The sequence below is a fragment of the Otolemur garnettii genome, unplaced genomic scaffold (genome assembly GCF_000181295.1).
Source record: "Otolemur garnettii isolate 467f Iridium unplaced genomic scaffold, OtoGar3 scaffold00100, whole genome shotgun sequence".
Classification (NCBI taxonomy): Eukaryota; Metazoa; Chordata; class Mammalia; order Primates; family Galagidae; genus Otolemur; species Otolemur garnettii.
Window position 1 is genome coordinate 3,116,184 of NW_003852495.1, and position 18,633 is coordinate 3,134,816.

Consider the following 18,633-nt stretch of genomic DNA (forward strand, 5'->3'; position numbering starts at 1 on the left):
GTTTCCAAAACTGTACCCTTCATAAAGGATCACATTAATACTCCAATCAGAGAGTAATTGGTGGGACCACACCTATGGTGCATCTTATAAGGGTACATGTGAAATTTACTGGGTGTAGAACATAAATGTCTTAACACAATAACTAAGAAAATGCCATGAAGGCTATGTTGACCAGTTTGATGAAACCATTTCAAATTGTATGTAAAACCAGCACATTGTACCCCATGATTGCATTAATATACACAGCTATAATTTAATAGAAAAAAAAACCTGAAAACAAAAAAGCTCCTCTTGAAAATACAAGAAACTAAATGAATACCAAAATGAATATTTGACATCTAATTTTATGTGCATAAATTCTGACCCTCCTAATAAGCTAAAACTTTTTAGTGACCATTTGCCAGTTGTTTTCCCAGCATATCACTTAGTAACACTCAGTAGTCTAAGAGATCTGTAATATACCTAAGATAAATGTGTCCTGTGGAAAGTATTCAAAGACATTTGATGATCAATTAAGAAAATTAATGGCTGTCAACAGCTCTGTACGAATATACCCATTAAGGCCACATTTATCATTTTAGAAATATATATGTTTTTAGCTTTTTCCAATGGTGTACTCAGCTATTGGAGAAGCTGAGTATGCTATTGGAGAAATTTTTTTAAAAATCCGAGTTTCTATTCGAATAAGTGTGTATTATAAGCCTACAGTTGTCCAAATTTATTTTCATAAAGGCCTAAAACTCTTTTGAGCCAAAGACGGTTTTGAGTCTTATAATAAAGGATTTTCATAGAGTAACCTTTAGTCCATAACTTCTCTCACCCCAATGCCCCTTAATATACTCCTAACACAGCCCACTAGGCTCTCAGCAGGGAAAACAAAACTTGGTGTTTAGGGTATGGGGGCAGGCACGGGGTGGGGGGTAGGGTTGGGGGGTTGGGGGTGGGGGTTGGAAGGGAAGAATAAATTGCTGGATTATATTTTACTTGTTATTCCCACTGACCAAGATCCAAGATGACAGAGATTCCTACCCTTTATTTAACCAATTTCCTCAAAATTTGTGCCAAAGGAAAATGCTGGAAATAAAGCTATAATTTGACTCCTCTATATTGCATATTAACTAAATAAATTTACTTGTATAAACTTCTGAAAGTTTTCAAATTTGAGAATGTTGAATTTTAACTATAAAACATTTCTTACTGACATTTTATAAATTTTATACTGGAAAACTGAGTCACAGTAAGTTTAAATAACTCAGAAAAGTCTATACATGGAATTGGAGTGCAAAGAATTAAACTGCAGAATGTGAATTGCTATCTTTTTGTCTTAACCACTACAAAGCAATTCTTCCTTTTAAAATGTTTTTCTAAAGAAGTGCAGGTCACTCATTTCTGCCAATTCTTACCAAGATTTATAAGTAAAAACAGAAAGGAAGTTTTGGATTTTGCAAAGAAATTCACCTTGTAAAATTTAGGAAGCGAAACTAGTTGGTCAAGAAAATTGTGCATTTGAAAAAAAAAAAAGTTTATCAATTGGGACAATTTAGTTCTGCTATAATTTTATTATAGTATCTATAAGCCAGAATACTGTCAGAAACAAAGAGCAATGTTAAATAATGACAGTTTTTATCTAATTATTTTTGGTATCACCAAAAGTTTTCTTGAACTAGTGTACACTAATCTGGGGCAAAGGTGACCAAAGGAGCTTGGTAATAATTTATCTGTCAATGCTGACCATCAAGTAAAAGCTCCATGAGAGAAGGTACTATGTCTGTTCTAACCATTACAGGAATTATAAGAGAAACTGAAATATCTGTTGAATGAATACCAGCGTTACATGTTTGTTGTAATACCATGTACTTTGCTATTTTCCATCCTGCACTTAAACCATTTGTATTTTTTCAAGTTTGAGATACCAATAAAATTTTATATATCTGTATATATAGTCATATACTGTGAAATAAGGTAAATATTTTTAGCATAATTAGCAGATGACTTAGGGGGAAAAAAAAGCAATTGCTTTCCATTTTAAACTATTGGTTGTAGTTGAGAACTATCAAAGATAATCTTTAATATACAATGTTCCTGTACCAAATTTAATAGAAATGTTTAAAATATCTTAAGGGCCCTTAATAATAATGCTGAAGTTTGTACTCTAGATGGGCAAGGCTGACTTTATTTCCTAGCAGCAAAAAAGTCTAGGAGTTACCCTTCTGCATTCTAGACTACACAATAAAATGTGAAAGAACAGGGGAGGGTAAGCCACAAAGGAAGCTGACGTTTATTTCTGAATCGGCCTCACCCTTCTAACCACAAGAAGGCCTATGAAACCTTGCCTCAGTTGGGGGAGGGGTGGAAAAAACTTATCCAACATGTTAAAAAACAGGAACAACGCAAAGTTTTTGAGAATAGTAAAAAATGAACTTTTAACTTGTACATATTTTCCTCTAATTTGCTAAAAGAAAATAAATTCTTAAACAGTAAAAGAACAGTTGATTTTTTTTCAACAGTTGATTTAAAAAGACAATTTTGTAGTCCACAATACGCTATATGGCACGTTCATGAAATTTCAAAATGTGCACATCTCAGGAGAAACAAGATTATGATCCTAATTTACATTTCACAAAAGTTTAAAATATTAAAATCAGTAACAATATTGAAAGAACTTTCAGCAAGTTCTGGGCAGAGGAAAAAATCATGACTTCTAATTTACCAAAATCTAATTAAATATATCAATATTTACCATGTGATTTATTAGCCCATGTCAATTTAAAGAAAGATGTGATTAGGTTTATTTCATAAAGATACTAGAAAATGGAGTATTAGCAATCTGAATCTGTCTGAATAAAATTCTATCATGTTTTATCTGAAACTTTAAGAAGTATACCTGATTCAACTTTATGATTGTCACTTACGATGGTACTTATTTATAATATAATTTAGAATTGATACTGTGAAAGTCTAAGTTCTACAAAACTTTTAAAAAATATATAAAATTTATATTTTATTTAAAATGGCAGTACTAAATGATCTGATAATATCAGGTTACTCCTTGGCCTTAAAGAATTTATACCTTGGTTAAGCTAATGCAGAATTTGTATAGGGCAGTCCCCAAGTTACAAACTTCTGACTTATACATACAACTCACACTTCAGAATAGGGACTATCACAGTAAGTCTCCAAGTTACAAACCTGAGACTGATGTACAACTCATACTAACAAACAGAAGCTATTACAAGTAATAGATATATGCACCTGTTTTATCTTACATACAAATTCAACTTAAGAACAAACCTACAGAACCTATCTTCTTTAAAACCCCAGGACTGCCTGTACAGGTTTACTGATAGAATACTCATTTTCTGTGATATAGAATTATATTATCAAATATGAGTTCATTCTTTTTGTTTAATTTGGGGATGGAGAAAGGGATAATTTCTCTATTTCTTTTTCAGCTGACATATCCTAGGAATTAAAAAAAATATTTTATCTAACAAATACTTATATAGCACTATACTAAACACTTTACAAATTACAGTAAAACTTCTGTGAGTTGACTACCCAAGGGACAGTAACAAACTGGTCACCATACAGAAGTGGTCAACATAAGGAACTAGTTCTACTGTACTGACATGTACCAGTAAGACATGTCTAGTCTCTGAAAATTAGGTCAACTATGGAGGTTCTACTGTATTCACCAACTTAATCTTTATAACATCATATAAGATAGTCACAATTACCTTGTTTTTGTACTTTTCAGATGAGGAAACCACAGCACTAAGCAGTAATTTAATTGAGGTCACACAGTTAGTGAATGGGGGAGCCTAGACTTGGACTCAGCAATGTCCTGTGCTGAGCTGCCTCTTCCCATGAACAGTCTCAGATAAGAACCAACAGTTTCTATCAGACACTGATGGATGCTAAGTTCCTTGTGAGTTCTGATGTGTGATATGTAAGTTCCTTAAACCCTCCACAGATTTGATTTTCAATTCAGTTAAGAATAGACTCTAGAGAATAGCAACAAAGAGTTTCCTTCTTAATTACTGCTAAAGGAGGAGTCAATGTGAGTTTTATACAACTTTGAAATTAAACAGCATATACATCAAAAAGCTCCCCTACCTTCCTAGCTCTTTCGATGTAAGTGTATAGAAATTATTGAAGTTTTCCATTTTCATCGGAGTTTGAGGAGTTGTAGTTAGCAACCCTGAAATACTTCGGCAATCAAATCTTCTTCTTGACATGTTAGATGACTTTCAGAAAGGCTTCTTTAATCACTTACTTTTACCTTTTTTAAAAAAGAGAAAAACTTGGATGTAAAAGATGTCATCTCAGGCAGGATGTGCATTACGTTGTAAAACACCAAATATAGCTATAAGATACAACTAAAAAAGAAAAAGAATTAAAGAGAACATTCTACCCACAAGAAGGAAAAAAAAAACAAAAAGTACACCCATAAAATACTATCACCTCTATGGCACTTGAACAAAATTAGTGACTTCATTTCAGAATGTAACTACTATAAAAATTCCTGCAAATTCTTTAAAAAATAGTTGTGATAAAATTATAATGCAAGCAATCACTTAGTTTCATTGCAAAACTCTAATACTTTAAAGTTACGAGTTTTACATAACTTGTTAATGATTATTCATTTTAAATTTCATTTCACATAGCCAAAGAAATTTAGCGTGAGTGAATATACCGTGAATTATACCACTGACACATGAACAACTACAAGAAATAGCACTTGTTCCGTGGAGTGGCTTGTGTTTCAATACTAAATTCAGATCTCTCATAGATCCTAGAGTCTCTCCTTTGGCAGAACCTAGCACAGAGCCTGCTGTGTATAAAGAGTTCAATAATTTTGCTGGGTAAGTGACTGACCATACACAAAGTTTTACTCCAGAGTTCTAAGCTATACCTGAAGTTCATATCTACTGCAACTTTATGATATTAACATGCATTCACTTTTAAAATCAAAACTGAATTCATATAATAATAGTAGTCTAAATACTTCAAGATACTTCTTACTGCTATACCTGCTATACTGCTATAAAATCAAGCATTATTCTTCTAGCACCCTCCTACAATAACCGCCTAGGTGTTTATTCCTTCTCTGCTACTATTTTTTCCTACCTGTATTTCCTACTTAACATCTGCTGTTCTTGATCTTCCTAGGTTCAAATATTCTTCTTAGCAAATAAGCAGTGTGATTAGAGTTCAGTGTTTTCAGTTTCTATATTTTCTCTTCTTGGCTTTTGTCTCAAGTCAGTAAAATTGTTTTCTCTATATCCTTTGGTCTTTGGGAAAACAGCTCTAAACAGTTTGTGGGTACATCTCTAGAGGTCTAGGGTAGCAGTACATACAGCACTCTGAAAATAACATTTGGACTGAAATATATTTGGGGTCTGAATTCCATTTATCCATCATAGATATGAGACTTTAATTAAGCTTTGCTACTGATACAGGCTAAAATGTGTCCTCCCCAAAATATGCATATTGAAATCCTAACATCTCCCCCACCCGCCGCCAGACCCCCAGAATGTGACTGCCTTTGGAGATAGAGCCTTTAAAGAGGTCATTAAGTTAAAGACCAGGTCATTAAGGTGGGCCCTAATCCAGTATAACTGGTATCCTCATAAAATGTGATTAGGACACAGACACTACTAAGGAAAAATCTTATAAAGACACTGGGAGAAGACAGCCTCCTATAAGCCAAGGAGAGAGCATCAGGAGAAACCAACCCTGCCGACACCCTGATCTCAGATTCTACTCTCCAGAATTGTGAGAAAATAAATTTCTGTTACGTCATCTAGTCTGTTGTAATACAGCTTCTTTTTTCAATGAAATATTTCAAATGTTTAGGAAAGGATACAAATACCATAGCAAACACTTGCTCTTTCAAATCTTATTGGTTGCCGGTGTCTCATTTAAGTTAAAAATAAATAAAACATAATAAACATAGTCCCTTCTCTCCATTCCTACCACTAGCACTAAATAGGAGGGATTATCACTACCCTGCCAACATCTGACCCATTCAGACTTTTGATTTGGCTATTCTAGTGTAACCAAGGTGAAACGAATTTTATTGTTATTTACCTGGCATTTCCCAGTCCTTCAATTCTGCTTGTTCTAAGTATGGATGATGACAGAATCAATCTTGCAGAGCTCAATTGATTTAAAAATTAAAATACACTGAACTTACAGCACTGTGCGAATCGTGAGGGCACATCTACAACTCTTTCATCAAAAAAAATTAACACTCTACCCAAAGACGGACTTCCTGCTGAAGTCTCCTGCCATTATTGATACTGGATATATGTACCATTTCCATGTATAAAACTCTCAACTCAAGTTAGTCTAAACTCAAATCTTCAAATGTTTTTTATTTTCTATTTTCATTACATTCTGCTTAGCAAATAAGCACTGTGATTAGAATTCAGTGTTTTCAGTTTCTATATTTTTTCTTCTTGGCTTTTTTCTCAAGTCATACTTTTATGAAGTATTTCAAAGTTATGAAATGGCATTCAGCTTCACTGGTCACATATTACTCTCTGAAAAATCAAAATGGGTAGCGATTTTTATGCTCAATCTATTATTTAGGGTTTTTTTCCCCAGATCATCTTCGAGCTTTTAGAATTTATACCTGAATTAAAAGGTCTATTAACATGCATGCTTATGATCACATTTATATCACACACATAACATACAGAAAGAAGAGAGAGATATGTGAATCATGGATACAAGTGGGCTATGCAACTCTCAACACTCGCTGTTCAGTCATTGGGCCTTGGGAAACATGAGAACAAGAGCATGCCAAACTTAATCAGAGACAGAATATAGGTTCTTCACATTAGATGCTTGCCTCATCTAGAAACTGGATTCCAAGAGACTCTCTAATGTATCAGCTTCAAAGTGATCCATTCACAAAAACTCTAGTATAACTAAGATCTATTTTATGAATAAGCATTCCTGCTCTCAGTTTTCAAGAACCAATATCAGGGGCGGCGCCTATGGCTCAAAGGAGTAGGGCGCCAGCCCCATATGCCAAAGGTGTTGGGTTCAAATACAGCCCTGGCCAAAAGCTGCAAAAAAAAAAAATAAATAAATAAGAACCAATATGAGTTTTAGTTGTAGATAAAGATTAATGTTCAAGGAACTCAATTTACAATAGTAAAAACGAATGAATGTACCCCTCAGTACAACAATAAGGAAACAGTTAAATACATCTAAATAATGCAATCTTATACAACCCATAAAAATTGTGTGTTCAAAGAATATTTTTTAACTCATTAAGTGAATAAAGGAAGACACAAAACATTATATATAGTATAATAATTCTGGGAGTAAAATCATTTGGAATTTGGTAACTCTGGCTCTGAATATGCTGGAATAGAAACCATACCTCAGAAAAAGAGAATATGTTTCTAAACATTGAACCTTAACTTCATCTGCTTATTACTAACACGAACTGCTTTAGACTTCCAGATAGCATTTCTTTTTTTTTTTTTTGAGACAGAGCCTCAAGCTGTCCCCCTGGGTAGAGTGCCGTGGCATTACAGCTCACAGCAACCTCCAACTCCTGGGCTCAAGCGAGTCTCCTGCCTCCGCCTCCCAAGTAGCTGGGACCACAGGCGCCCGCCACAACGCCTGGCTATTTTTTTTTTTTTGGTTGCAGCCGTCATTGTTGTTTGGCGGGTCCGGGCTGGGGATTCGAACCCGCCACCTTAGGTGTACGTGGCTGGCGCCTTAGCCGGTTGAGCTATAGGCGCCGAGCCCAGATAGCATTTCTTAAGTTCATTTTCCTTCTATTTACTTCAACCAAACCAACTGTCAGAGCCTAGACATTTTTCCATTCTTCTACTTGGGCCAATTTTGCATATATTGGAGCATGACTATTACCTTTGCCCACCAAATCCTCCACAAAAATCTCATTGCCCTTCATATAAAGTACATGAAGGTTATCAGCCAGCTCTCTGCCTCTCCTTCTTATGCCTTCCTAAGTTCCCCACCAAATTTTCTTCAACTCCAACAAACAATCCAAAAACCTTTTCTTGTCCTCTACCATAATTCAGAGACCTATAACTGGTTCTAAATTACCAAGTCACTCCATTTGAAATCTAGTTCATAAAATTTTATCAGGCTATACCAATAAAAAAAAATCTTAAGGATCTAATACATAACTTTGTATGTATGTGTATGTGTACATTCACAGACACAATTAGGTGCTAGAAACAGCAACAGGTAATAGAAGGTAAGATGGATCATGCTTTCAATTATGCAATACCACTAAAAATAACAGTATCTCACACTTATTTTCAAAGATTTTTTTCATTAACACTCATTACATAATTACAGTAAGCATTTACATTTGGATCAGTGAAGGAAATATTGGGCTTGATTTGGGCCTAGACTTACTTGCATGTGATCAAAAGCAAGACAAACAAGCAGTTCTTACAAATCTCTAAATAGCTCTATTTTAAAAGTATTTACAACAATATTCATTTCAAAGTTATCAAATAATAAAGTTTTATAAAAAAGAATATACAATATATAATAATGACAGTGTCTAGAGCAGTGGTTCTCAACCTTCCTTCTCAACCGTAAGCCTTTAATACAGTTCCTGTGGATCGCAACCTACAGGTTGAGAACCACTGGTCTAGAGTGGTTTTAATTCTTTCATTAGCTCCCCAGTTGAGGTAAGCAAAAGTCATAGCATGACACACAAAGGCCCCTGAGTCCGAGTATACACCAACTTCACTTCCTGCCACACTTATATTTCATATTTTGCCATCACATCTTTATTATGCTTCTCTGCACGAAACATCCTATCTACCATTCCTTAAATAAATAACTCTTTTTAAGCATCCTTCCATCTCAACGTAGAATGGCATCTCCCCCAAGAAACTTTGCCTAAAACTTGCAAGTTGGTTTAAAACCTCTCCTCTATGCTTCAAATAAGCGGACCCTTGGCATACTTCTTTACCTCAAACTGTAACACACTAGACTGCAATTAAATTTAGTGTTGAAAGGGCATCATCCTTTTACTTTTGTGCCCAAGGTGTCTGGAACTGACAGGAATTCAAAAAATGTTTGATGAACTAAATTATAATTTTTTTTGGAGGGGGGGGAGACAGAGTCTTACTCTGTTGCCCTGGGTAGAGTGCTGTGGTGTCACAGCTCACAGCAACCTCAAACTCCTGGGCTCAAGCTATCCTCTTATCTCAGCCTCCCAACTATCTGGGACTATAGGCATCTGCCACCATGCCCATCTTTGAAATATAGCAAAAGGAATTTTCAGGTACATCTCCTGTCTTCAAGGGGTTTGCAGAACTTGAGATCCATCTTACAATTACAGTAATAGAGCTCTGAATGCAGCTAGTCTCTGCTTAATTCAGATGTGGCACATTAAAATAAGAAATATTTTAAATAATTTCAGTTCTAAACAGGGTAGTCACAAAGTCTGGAACCACGGATAAGATTATTTTACTTTATACATGTGTATTGTAATGTAATGCAAATGGACCATTCTTTGTCTTTTTTTTTTTTTTTTGGTTGTTTGAGACTGTATTGATACTTTTATTTTTTTTAAATATCAAATTAATATGATAAGCTGATATCAAATATTTTTTAACTCAATCAATTAATATGAGGGTACAACTTTTAGGTTATATTATTCTCACTTCTAGGTGGACCATTTATTTTATATTTACCACTCTTTCTAAATGAGGTAGCTACTTGTTTTTGTGTAAATTCTTAAAAAAAAAGGAAAAAAAGGAAAGCCAGAGATTGTTAGGAAGTAACTCCTAAATTTCACATAGGCATTTACTGCTACCAAGTTTTTGCTAGGAAATAGGGATTAGAGATTTATTTACCTACCATCCAACAAAAAAAAAAGAACGCTCCGCAGATGTGGCAGAAGGGTCCATTTTTAATTAGTCCTTGATTAGTAAAGGTATTGATATAGGGATAGGGATGATTTTTGATTTTAAGGAAGAGATTATATTCCTTATACATATTCTACTAACAGAATATTGGTTTTATTTTTAGTTTGTTTTTTAAATCTTAAACAGAAAGTACAATTCATGAGTGTATGCCTCTGAAAATTGCAATAGAAAGTCAGCTAAACTGACTCTAATCCAACAAGTCTAATATACACTATTCAAAGGCTGAAGTGTTAGGCAAAAATTCTAGGCTTAACTCTGTGCCAAGATGCCATCTCTTACCACCTTCAGAAAAAGAATTAAACCCAATAATTGTGAACCATGATAAGATGTTGAAAAATGGAAATATAATAGGCCAACAAACACATGGTACTTGTCATTCATCAGACGGAAAATTAGGTTTCTGTTGTAAAATAAATTATTGTTTACTTAATAGCACCACTGAAAATACCATTTATGCAGTAACTATTACAATGCAAAATGGAATCTGTTCCTTTAAGGATTTAAAGAGGAAATTACCATTTTACTGTTAAAATTTTTCAAAGCTTCCAGTATTGACTATGCCCTCTTTTAGAGTAGTTGAAAAAGGTCAGGAATGAGCCAAAATATATTGCATATAAATATTAAAAGCAACTGACTCATTCACAGGTTTAAAACGGCACTAATTCACATGTTTAAGATGGCTCATGCCTCTAATCCTTTGGGAAGGCTGAAGCAGGAGGAGTATTTGAGGCCAGGAGTTAGATATCAACTAAGCAACAGAATTAGAACCCATATCTAGAAAAAATAAAAAAATTAGTCAGGCAGAGTGGGCCATGACTATAGTACCAACTACTTGAGAGGTGATGCAGGAGCACTGCTTGAGCCTAGGAGTTCAAGACTGAATTTAGCTGAGATCATGCTAGTGCACTGTACTCTGGGCCTCAAAATGAGACCCTATCTTAAAAAAAATTAAAAGAATAAATAAATAAAATGGCACTGAAGTTTATATCTTATAGAAAAAGGATAACCAAAGAAAAACCTTTCAATAAAGCATGCTTGAAAATTGCAACATTTATCACAATATATTTAGATAAAAGTGTGTGCTTGTTGGTTAATTTACAAGAACATTTCTTAACTGAAATAGTCAATCAAATATCCTTTGATAATAGTCTATCACAGAATGCAAACTATAGTATTTAAAACTAAAATCATTAGGCCGGGCATGGTGGCTCACGCCTGTAATCCTAGCACTCTGAGGGGCCGAGGCTGGTAAAATGCTTGAGTTAAAGAGGTCAAGATCAGCCTGAGCAAGAGCAAGACGCAGTCTCTAAAAAAAAAAAAAAAAAAAATAGCTGGGTGTTATGGACGCCTATAGTCTCACCTACTGGGGAAGCTGGGGCAAGAGGATCAGATCCCTTGAGCCCAGGAGCTTAAGGTTGCTGTGATGCCACTACATTCTTAACTGAGGGTGACAAAGTGAGACTCTGTCTCAAAATAAATAAATAAATAAATAAATAAAAAAGTTCAATTTTGTCATTGATATTATGTAAAACAAAAGCAACTGAACACGTGTGATGTTTTCCTAAGTGGAAAGGTAGTACATAACTGACTGCTAATGTTCCTGACAAAATAAATGCCCACTTCTTAAAAAAACAAGCAAGAAACTATTATTATACCTTAAAAGTAGTAAGAGTAGAAGTACTAGTCTTACTTGCCAACTTTGCACACAGGAAATGTGCACAATATGTTACATACAAAATTTTAAGACAATTAAGGATTTAGAGAAAGTGTTAATAATTGATTTCCTTGATTTCTGGGTTTTCAATTGAGTCTCTAAGATTTAAAAGGGTGAATTTTGATAAGAAAATTCTCCCAATAAGTATCAAACAGCTTCAAACGAAGCTTTTAAAATGTTTAAATGTTCACTTGCTACCAGTTAAACACTATCAGTGCAAGCTTAAAGATGAAATTATTTGATTAGAAACATCTGTGGTAAAATGCCTATATCGTCTCCAAATTTGTTACTCATATGCTGACAGAGTGATCACGTCAAGCCTCCACTTTCCTAAAAATGATAATGTCTTAACCAAATTACAATTCACTATTCAATGATCATAAGAAAAACTGCAACCAAAAGAATGGTCTTCAAATTATTACATAAATTTTACTTTAAAACATACTGCCACGTAAGCAAATATATTTTACTTAAGGCTTAGATCCACAGTTTTAAAAAATGATCTAAATACATATAATGTGTACCTCAAAACTAAAGCAGCTGTTAATAACAACTCCAATTATTAAAATACTGGGGGGAAATTTTTAATTAAGCATCTTTTCAGAGGAAGAGAATTGTAGCAAAAGATAGATCTATAACTTTTTTTGCACTGTTTCTATGGACCAAATACACAATTCCATGACTAAGTGGTTTAATATTTATAAAGCAAACATTTCAGAAGTTACTTAAAACTACTTCTGGACAGTTCACTATGAGACTATAAAGCGGTGTGTTAATGAGAAAGTAGGTTTGTTATCTTTTCCTTCAGTAAAATTGTGCTTCTGCGTTCAAAATGCAGGTTTCATATGCTGCCACTCACCCAGTCATTTCTATAGACTGGGCTGCCTGAGCGCACAGATTCTCCTAGACTTGAAATTTAAAGGGGCTACACCACTTCAAACATCCCCGCAAGGTTCAGCGTATTATTAGTACCACACATGTAAACATTACGTTGGCAAAACAATCGGGGAACGTGACATATAGTCCTAACGTGTTTAAACATTAGTGAAATCTGATCGGTAGAATGGCTGGATTTTAAACGTGCAGTAGGTTTGTTTTTCCTCTGCAAACTGATGTCAGAGTGCCTCTAGTCCCAGCGAATAGGAAGAATACCAGCTACTAGCTGCCATAAAGTCCCTTCCAACTTGTCTCTACTTATACCTCTGAGGGAATCCAAAAGAAGCACTTTTCCCTTAAGTGAAACAAAGAGCCTGGGGTAAATGTGAAAAACTGTAGCCATCCTGTAGTCTTACAGTGTGAGGACGGGTCTACACTACGGGACGTACACTAACTGGCTTATGGGGCATCAAAACAGAATTAGATCGCTGAAAATCACTGAAACGGCTGCAATTCCCCGTGTTCTCTATTCACTGATTTTAAAAAGCTGTTCACAAACAGTAACTGAAAATGCTCCGTAAGATGAGCACAAACTTTCTCTGGAGGAAAAGCAACTGTAGTAAGACGTGTCCGCGAGTCCAGATGTGAACACGTCCCGGGCCCACGCCACAGCTGGGAACTCGCGAAGCACACGAAGGACCCGCGTCGCGGAGACGTGGAGGGGCCCTGGGGCCCGTGGGCCGCCGGCGCGAGCACGCAGACACACAGACACACTCCCCTCCCGGGGTGAGAAGCCCCACCGACCGCCCTCCGATGGAACCGGGGACGCGGGACTTCAGCCAGAAGGTGGAAAGAGGCCGGGAGCAGTCGGGCCACCCGAAGGGCGCTAGAGTTTAACCCATCTCCGCCAGGCGGAGGCCGGGGGCTTCCGAGGGGACCCTCCCTCCGCACTCCTCTTCCCCACGTTGGGGGGCTCTGCACTGATAAAGGCAGTGGGTTCAGTCGCAGCCCGAGCCCACCCAGCAATCCCTCAGGACCGCGGACACGCGAGGCGCAGGACACTAACCGCTCTGGCCGCTGCAGTTTCTCTCGGGGCTGCCCCCCTCTTGGGGGGAGGGTCCTGTCCCGCCCCACGCCGGTGGCCGCTACAGAACTCGTTCTCTAGCTCTAGCCGGGTGAGGCTTCTGGAAGCTCCAAGCGTGGCAGGACCCACTTTTACTTTTCCAGACAAGGGCCGACAGTTGTGACCCAGGCCGCAGTAAGGTGACTCCCGGCTACTACTACAGAGAAGAGGACAGAAGCTTACAGTTGAGGTTTGAAAACTGCAGCCGCGTCTGAGCGCAGTCTAGTTCGCTAGATCCCACCCCCTCAGTTGGGAGAGCCAATCAGAGCCCGCGAGGAGGGTGGGTCTGTCACGTGGTGGGCGGGGCGGGGCGCCGGCCGGCTGCGCGTGCTGCGGAGGGGCGGGACCCCAGCGGTGAGAGGGTGTGGCCCGCGCCGGGGGGCGCAGTGGGGCAGGTGGGGCGCTCCTGCAGCTGCCTTGAGGGAGGGGTGAGGCGGAGCTGCCGAGGCCTTGGGTGGGACTGGAACTCCAACTGGGCGCACTCCTTCCCACCTTTAGAGTAAGTGGTCAGTCATCGAGGTGCGAATATCCGAGCACTGGAGACAGGAAAGAAGCACAGTGTGTATCTGTACCTACCAAAGACCTTCCCGATCATCTTCCCTCAGACCTGAACCCACTCGGCAAGTGGAGAACCCGGTGTGCTACAACCTGGCGGCAGTTCCTCCAAACATCTCCATCACTTGGGGATTTACAGACCTGGATCCCTCGCTAAAGTCTGCTTGAGGGAATCGTGTCCTTCGGAGACGTTGACTAAAGGCAATGAGGAGAGCGTCCGAATAGGATGAATTTCTGATTTCGCATAAATAGTGCTGAGGAAAAAGGTGAAAGCCTACATCAGTCTGCTCAGAATCCCTTACCCCTTGAAGACAATGAAAAATTCCAAAGTTCTGTGCAAGACACAATTGTTATACATGTATAATACTAGATTATCTATTCATACATGTATAAGATTTTGTGTGAATAAACTAGGATTGGTTGCAGAGTATATTTACAATATTGTGGAAAACTACTGGGGAAAGATAACTGAGAGTAGAATCGTCCTCTTGTTTTCAGAAGACTTTGACAGTCCACATTTAAAGGGGAACTTTCTTGTTCATCCCACTAAACCAAGCAAATTCCCACCAAGCAGGCTATTACCTCTTCCTACTGTATTTCCCCCCATCCCCCAAGGTCAGTGCATTGAATGCATCATAGCCATTTAACAAATCTGTTTGTCCTTACTTACACTGATGCCTCCTCCCAGTTTGGTGTGTTTATCCCTTAGGTAGACCCTTATGTGGTCTCTCCCTTAAGCCTTGTCGGAGGAGAATATTGCTTCCATCTATCAAATTTCATGTTGCTAATAACTGCTAACTCACAGAGAAGCCTGAAATTAGGATGAAAACCGAAAACTATACACTGAAATTGACTTTTTAAGTGTCTGAGAATCCACAAGCCAAGGAGACTATTCCTGTCTTTTCTTTTGTGAACATAGGTGCTACATGCAGAGGTCTTAGCCCCAGCCCTGGAACCAGTAACCCCTTGAGGGGTCACAATATTACATTACTGAGGTGACTTCAGACCTACTTAATTTCAACATTTGATCAATTGCTTTTAGCAATCTTTTCACACTCAGCCCACATCCCCTTTGTCACTAATCCAGTCCCACATCCCGTCACACCTAGACACAAGACTTTTCTCTCTCCGTGACCACTTTAGACCTGTCCTCTTTCCAGAAATCATAACTCTTTACTGATTTCTACTTTCTACTCCCAGTCCAATCAAGTCTTTGCTCTATGTTCCTTGGCACAGGCTTATGCTTGTTCCATAGGTTTCTTTTATGACCTTAAACAGGTTGTTAACCCTTGTGCCTAATGTCAGACTCATCAACTAAGTTTTATCATACTGTCCCAAGGATATCAAATTATACTTCCTTGGTCTCAGGCACTGTGGTCCAAGTAACAAGGAATCTCTGGTGCCAAGGAGGAGACTGTACTATCTATGGCCTTGTGGGAAAAGTCAGGAGTTAACACACTCTCCAGTCTACCTTTTTGACCTAAAACTAAGCATGTCAAGGATACATGTTCTTTCATTCCCTTGAGGAGGAAATCCCTATGTGATCTGATGGTCATTCTGTGGTCATTGCTTCTGACTACACAGATAATTAAGCTGACAGTCCTTGGATACTACGTACTGACCAGGGATGGTGATTGTTAGGGGCTGAATTTTGTCCTCCAATGCATATATTGAAGACCTAACCCAGTGCCTGAGAGTATGACAGTATTTGGAGCTAGGGCCTTTAAAGAGGAAATTAGGGTAGAACAAATAATATGGGTGAGCCTGATCCAATATGACTAGTGTTCTGGTAAGAAGAAGAGGTTAGGACATGGATAACATGGACTGAGGGACAGCAAGAAGGTGACTATCAAGCAGAGACGTCTCAGAATTAACTAAACCTGCTGGCACCTTGATCTATGACTTCTAGCCTCCAGAACTGAGACGGTTGAATTTTGCTGTTCAAGCCACCCACTCTGTGGTGTTTGTTATGGCAGCCAGAGAAAACTACTACAGTGGTCCTCTCTGATCACTGCAGTTTAGTCATCACACCCTGAGTAGGGTGGTGATCCTCCTAGGTCACTCCAAGTGGATCACCACACATGAACAGGAATGGTAGTCCTTTCTGATCATGCCACAATATCCACCATATTTTATCCCTCCCAGCCACACCATGTCAGTCACCAAATACTGACCACATACTGACCAGATAATTCTCCCTGACCTCATGTTCACTCCCTACAGATGCAGCAAAAGGAGGGTGGAATTTTGCACAGAAAGGAAGGCTTCAAACTCAAAATTCCTGCCTCTGCCACACTCTCCTTCTAAAGAAAGTCTTACTAGTTATTTTTATGGTCAAGATCCCACAGCAAAACAAGCAGTATTCTCTGTCTACAACTGAATAAACCAGAAGCCTATAGCCAGGCAAACATAGCCAGATACAAGCGAAGCCAACAGCTTTGGGGAAATGGCTCAAATCTCCACCCAACAGGGGACTCATCTTGAATGGAGACAGGCTCCTCCAAATAGATCTCCTCTTTGGAGGCAGGACAACTGGGTGTACTCAGACAGAGATGTCACAGTGTGTTTATCCATGTTGCCTACAGCACGTCCCCATTTCGGAAGCATTGACCCAGAGAGACTTTAAGAGACCATACGTCCCCTGGCTGTTAGTGAACATAATTGGGTCAAGTCTTTCCTGATGAGACAAATGACTCAGACTGGTACAAGTGTCTTCCTCAAAGGGTGACACAATTTTCTCCGAAACACCCATGACTGATGAGGGCCAGTATGTCAATCCACCCACCCACAACTGTTTATACAGCATAACCTTCCCAAGCCATCCAAAAGAAATGTCTTGTACATTTATATGTTCTGGTAGCTACATTTTAAAAATTAAGAACAGATAAAATGAATTTTAACAATATATTTTATTTAACCCAATATATTCAAAACATTGTCACTTCAACATATAATCAATATGCAAACTATTGAGATATCTTACTCCCTTTTTATGTTGCCTTAAATCTGTCATGTATTTTTACTTATATCCCAATGCAGATGCCAAATTTTCATCAGAAGCACTTGATATGTCCTTAGATTTCATGAAATTTACTCTTGAACAAAGCATATTCACATACCTAAGTTTTTTGGAACATATTAAAAGTTTTTGATAATTAAATACAATATCAATCTCTTAATTTAATGTTCATTAAATTAAAGATGCTGTCACTTTAGCCACATTTCGAGTGTTCCATAGCTACACGTGATTGGTAGCTACTAGATTGGACAATGTAGTTCTAAAGGGCTAGAAATGTTTAAACTTCAAATTCTTTAATGCAGAGCTGAAAACAACATAAGTGTCCAGTAAATCATAACATCAGAGCATTTTGGAACTTCAAAATCCTTGAGGTTCTGTATCCTATCCCATGTTTTAGAGAGGAAGAAACCTAAGAGAGAAGTTAAAGGACTTGAAAAAGATCAGGCACCTAAACTAGTGGGTGCGCATCTGAACGATAACTTGGGTCTCTTGATTCTTTTTTTTTTTGAGACAGAGCCTCAAGCTGTCCCCCTGGGTAGAGTGCCGTGGCATTACAGCTCATAGCAACCTCCAACTCCTGGGCTCAAGCGAGTCTCCTGCCTCTGCCTCCCAAGTAGCTGGGACCACAGGCGCCCGCCACAACGCCCGGCCTTTTTTTGGTTGCAGCCATCATTGTTGTTTTGGCAGGTCCGGGCTGGGGACTCGAACCCGCCACCTTAGGTGTACGTGGCTGGCACCTTAGCCGGTTGAGCTATAGGCGCCGAGCCCAGGTCTCTTGATTCTTAATCCTGAGATTATTTTCATGTCCTTAAACCAAACATACTGCAGGCAAAAAGACTTTTTAAAATTTATTTGAATGATCACTCAAGTGATATGGACAGGGGAAAGCAAACCCCTATTCTAACTGTTCTTTAATAAGAACCTGATAAAAGTGCAACCTACAATAATTAAGGTACCTCCTTCCCCTGTGGCTTGAAGCCTAGATAATTTAATCTTTTAGTCCTTACCGCCGCTTGTCGCTGTTCCTCTCCTTGGAACCACCTGACTGCATGTAGATCCTGCCCACCCCCAGAGCATCCGGCCACATTTTTCAGTCTGCAGCTGTACTCTCCCAGCTGTCTACCATACTTTGTTTAAGGTTGTGCTTCAGAGAATCCTCCATATTTGCAAACCAAAATACTTAGTGGAAACTGAAGTGTGTGGCATCATCAGACAGACCTGCAATCAAGTCCCAGTTCTGCCCATTCCTCATTATGTGGCTGGGCAATCCTCTGTTCGGTCATCCTTACTAATGGGGATAACACACAGTGGTAGCAGCTGCCTCCGTGAGATTGAAATGTGATAAGGGACTAAAGCACAATGGCTGACCAGAGTTGAGCCTTAGTTTGGTTTATACCAGCTGTTC

At 38.3% G+C, this 18,633-nt stretch overlaps 1 protein-coding gene across 1 annotated transcript in view; it reads right to left on the reverse strand.

Annotated features, from left to right (window-relative positions):
• STK17B (serine/threonine kinase 17b) overlaps nt 1–13,821 on the reverse strand; it is a 31,184-nt gene extending 17,363 nt beyond the window's left edge. The window contains exons 1-2 of the mRNA XM_023516888.1: nt 13,598–13,821; nt 4,116–4,282 (exon numbers count right to left, since the gene is read on the reverse strand). Coding sequence (XP_023372656.1) covers nt 4,116–4,238 — 123 coding nt within the window. The 5' untranslated portion in view covers nt 4,239–4,282; nt 13,598–13,821. The remainder of the gene's footprint in view (nt 1–4,115; nt 4,283–13,597) is intronic.
• Nucleotides 13,822–18,633: the final 4,812 nt, after the last annotated feature.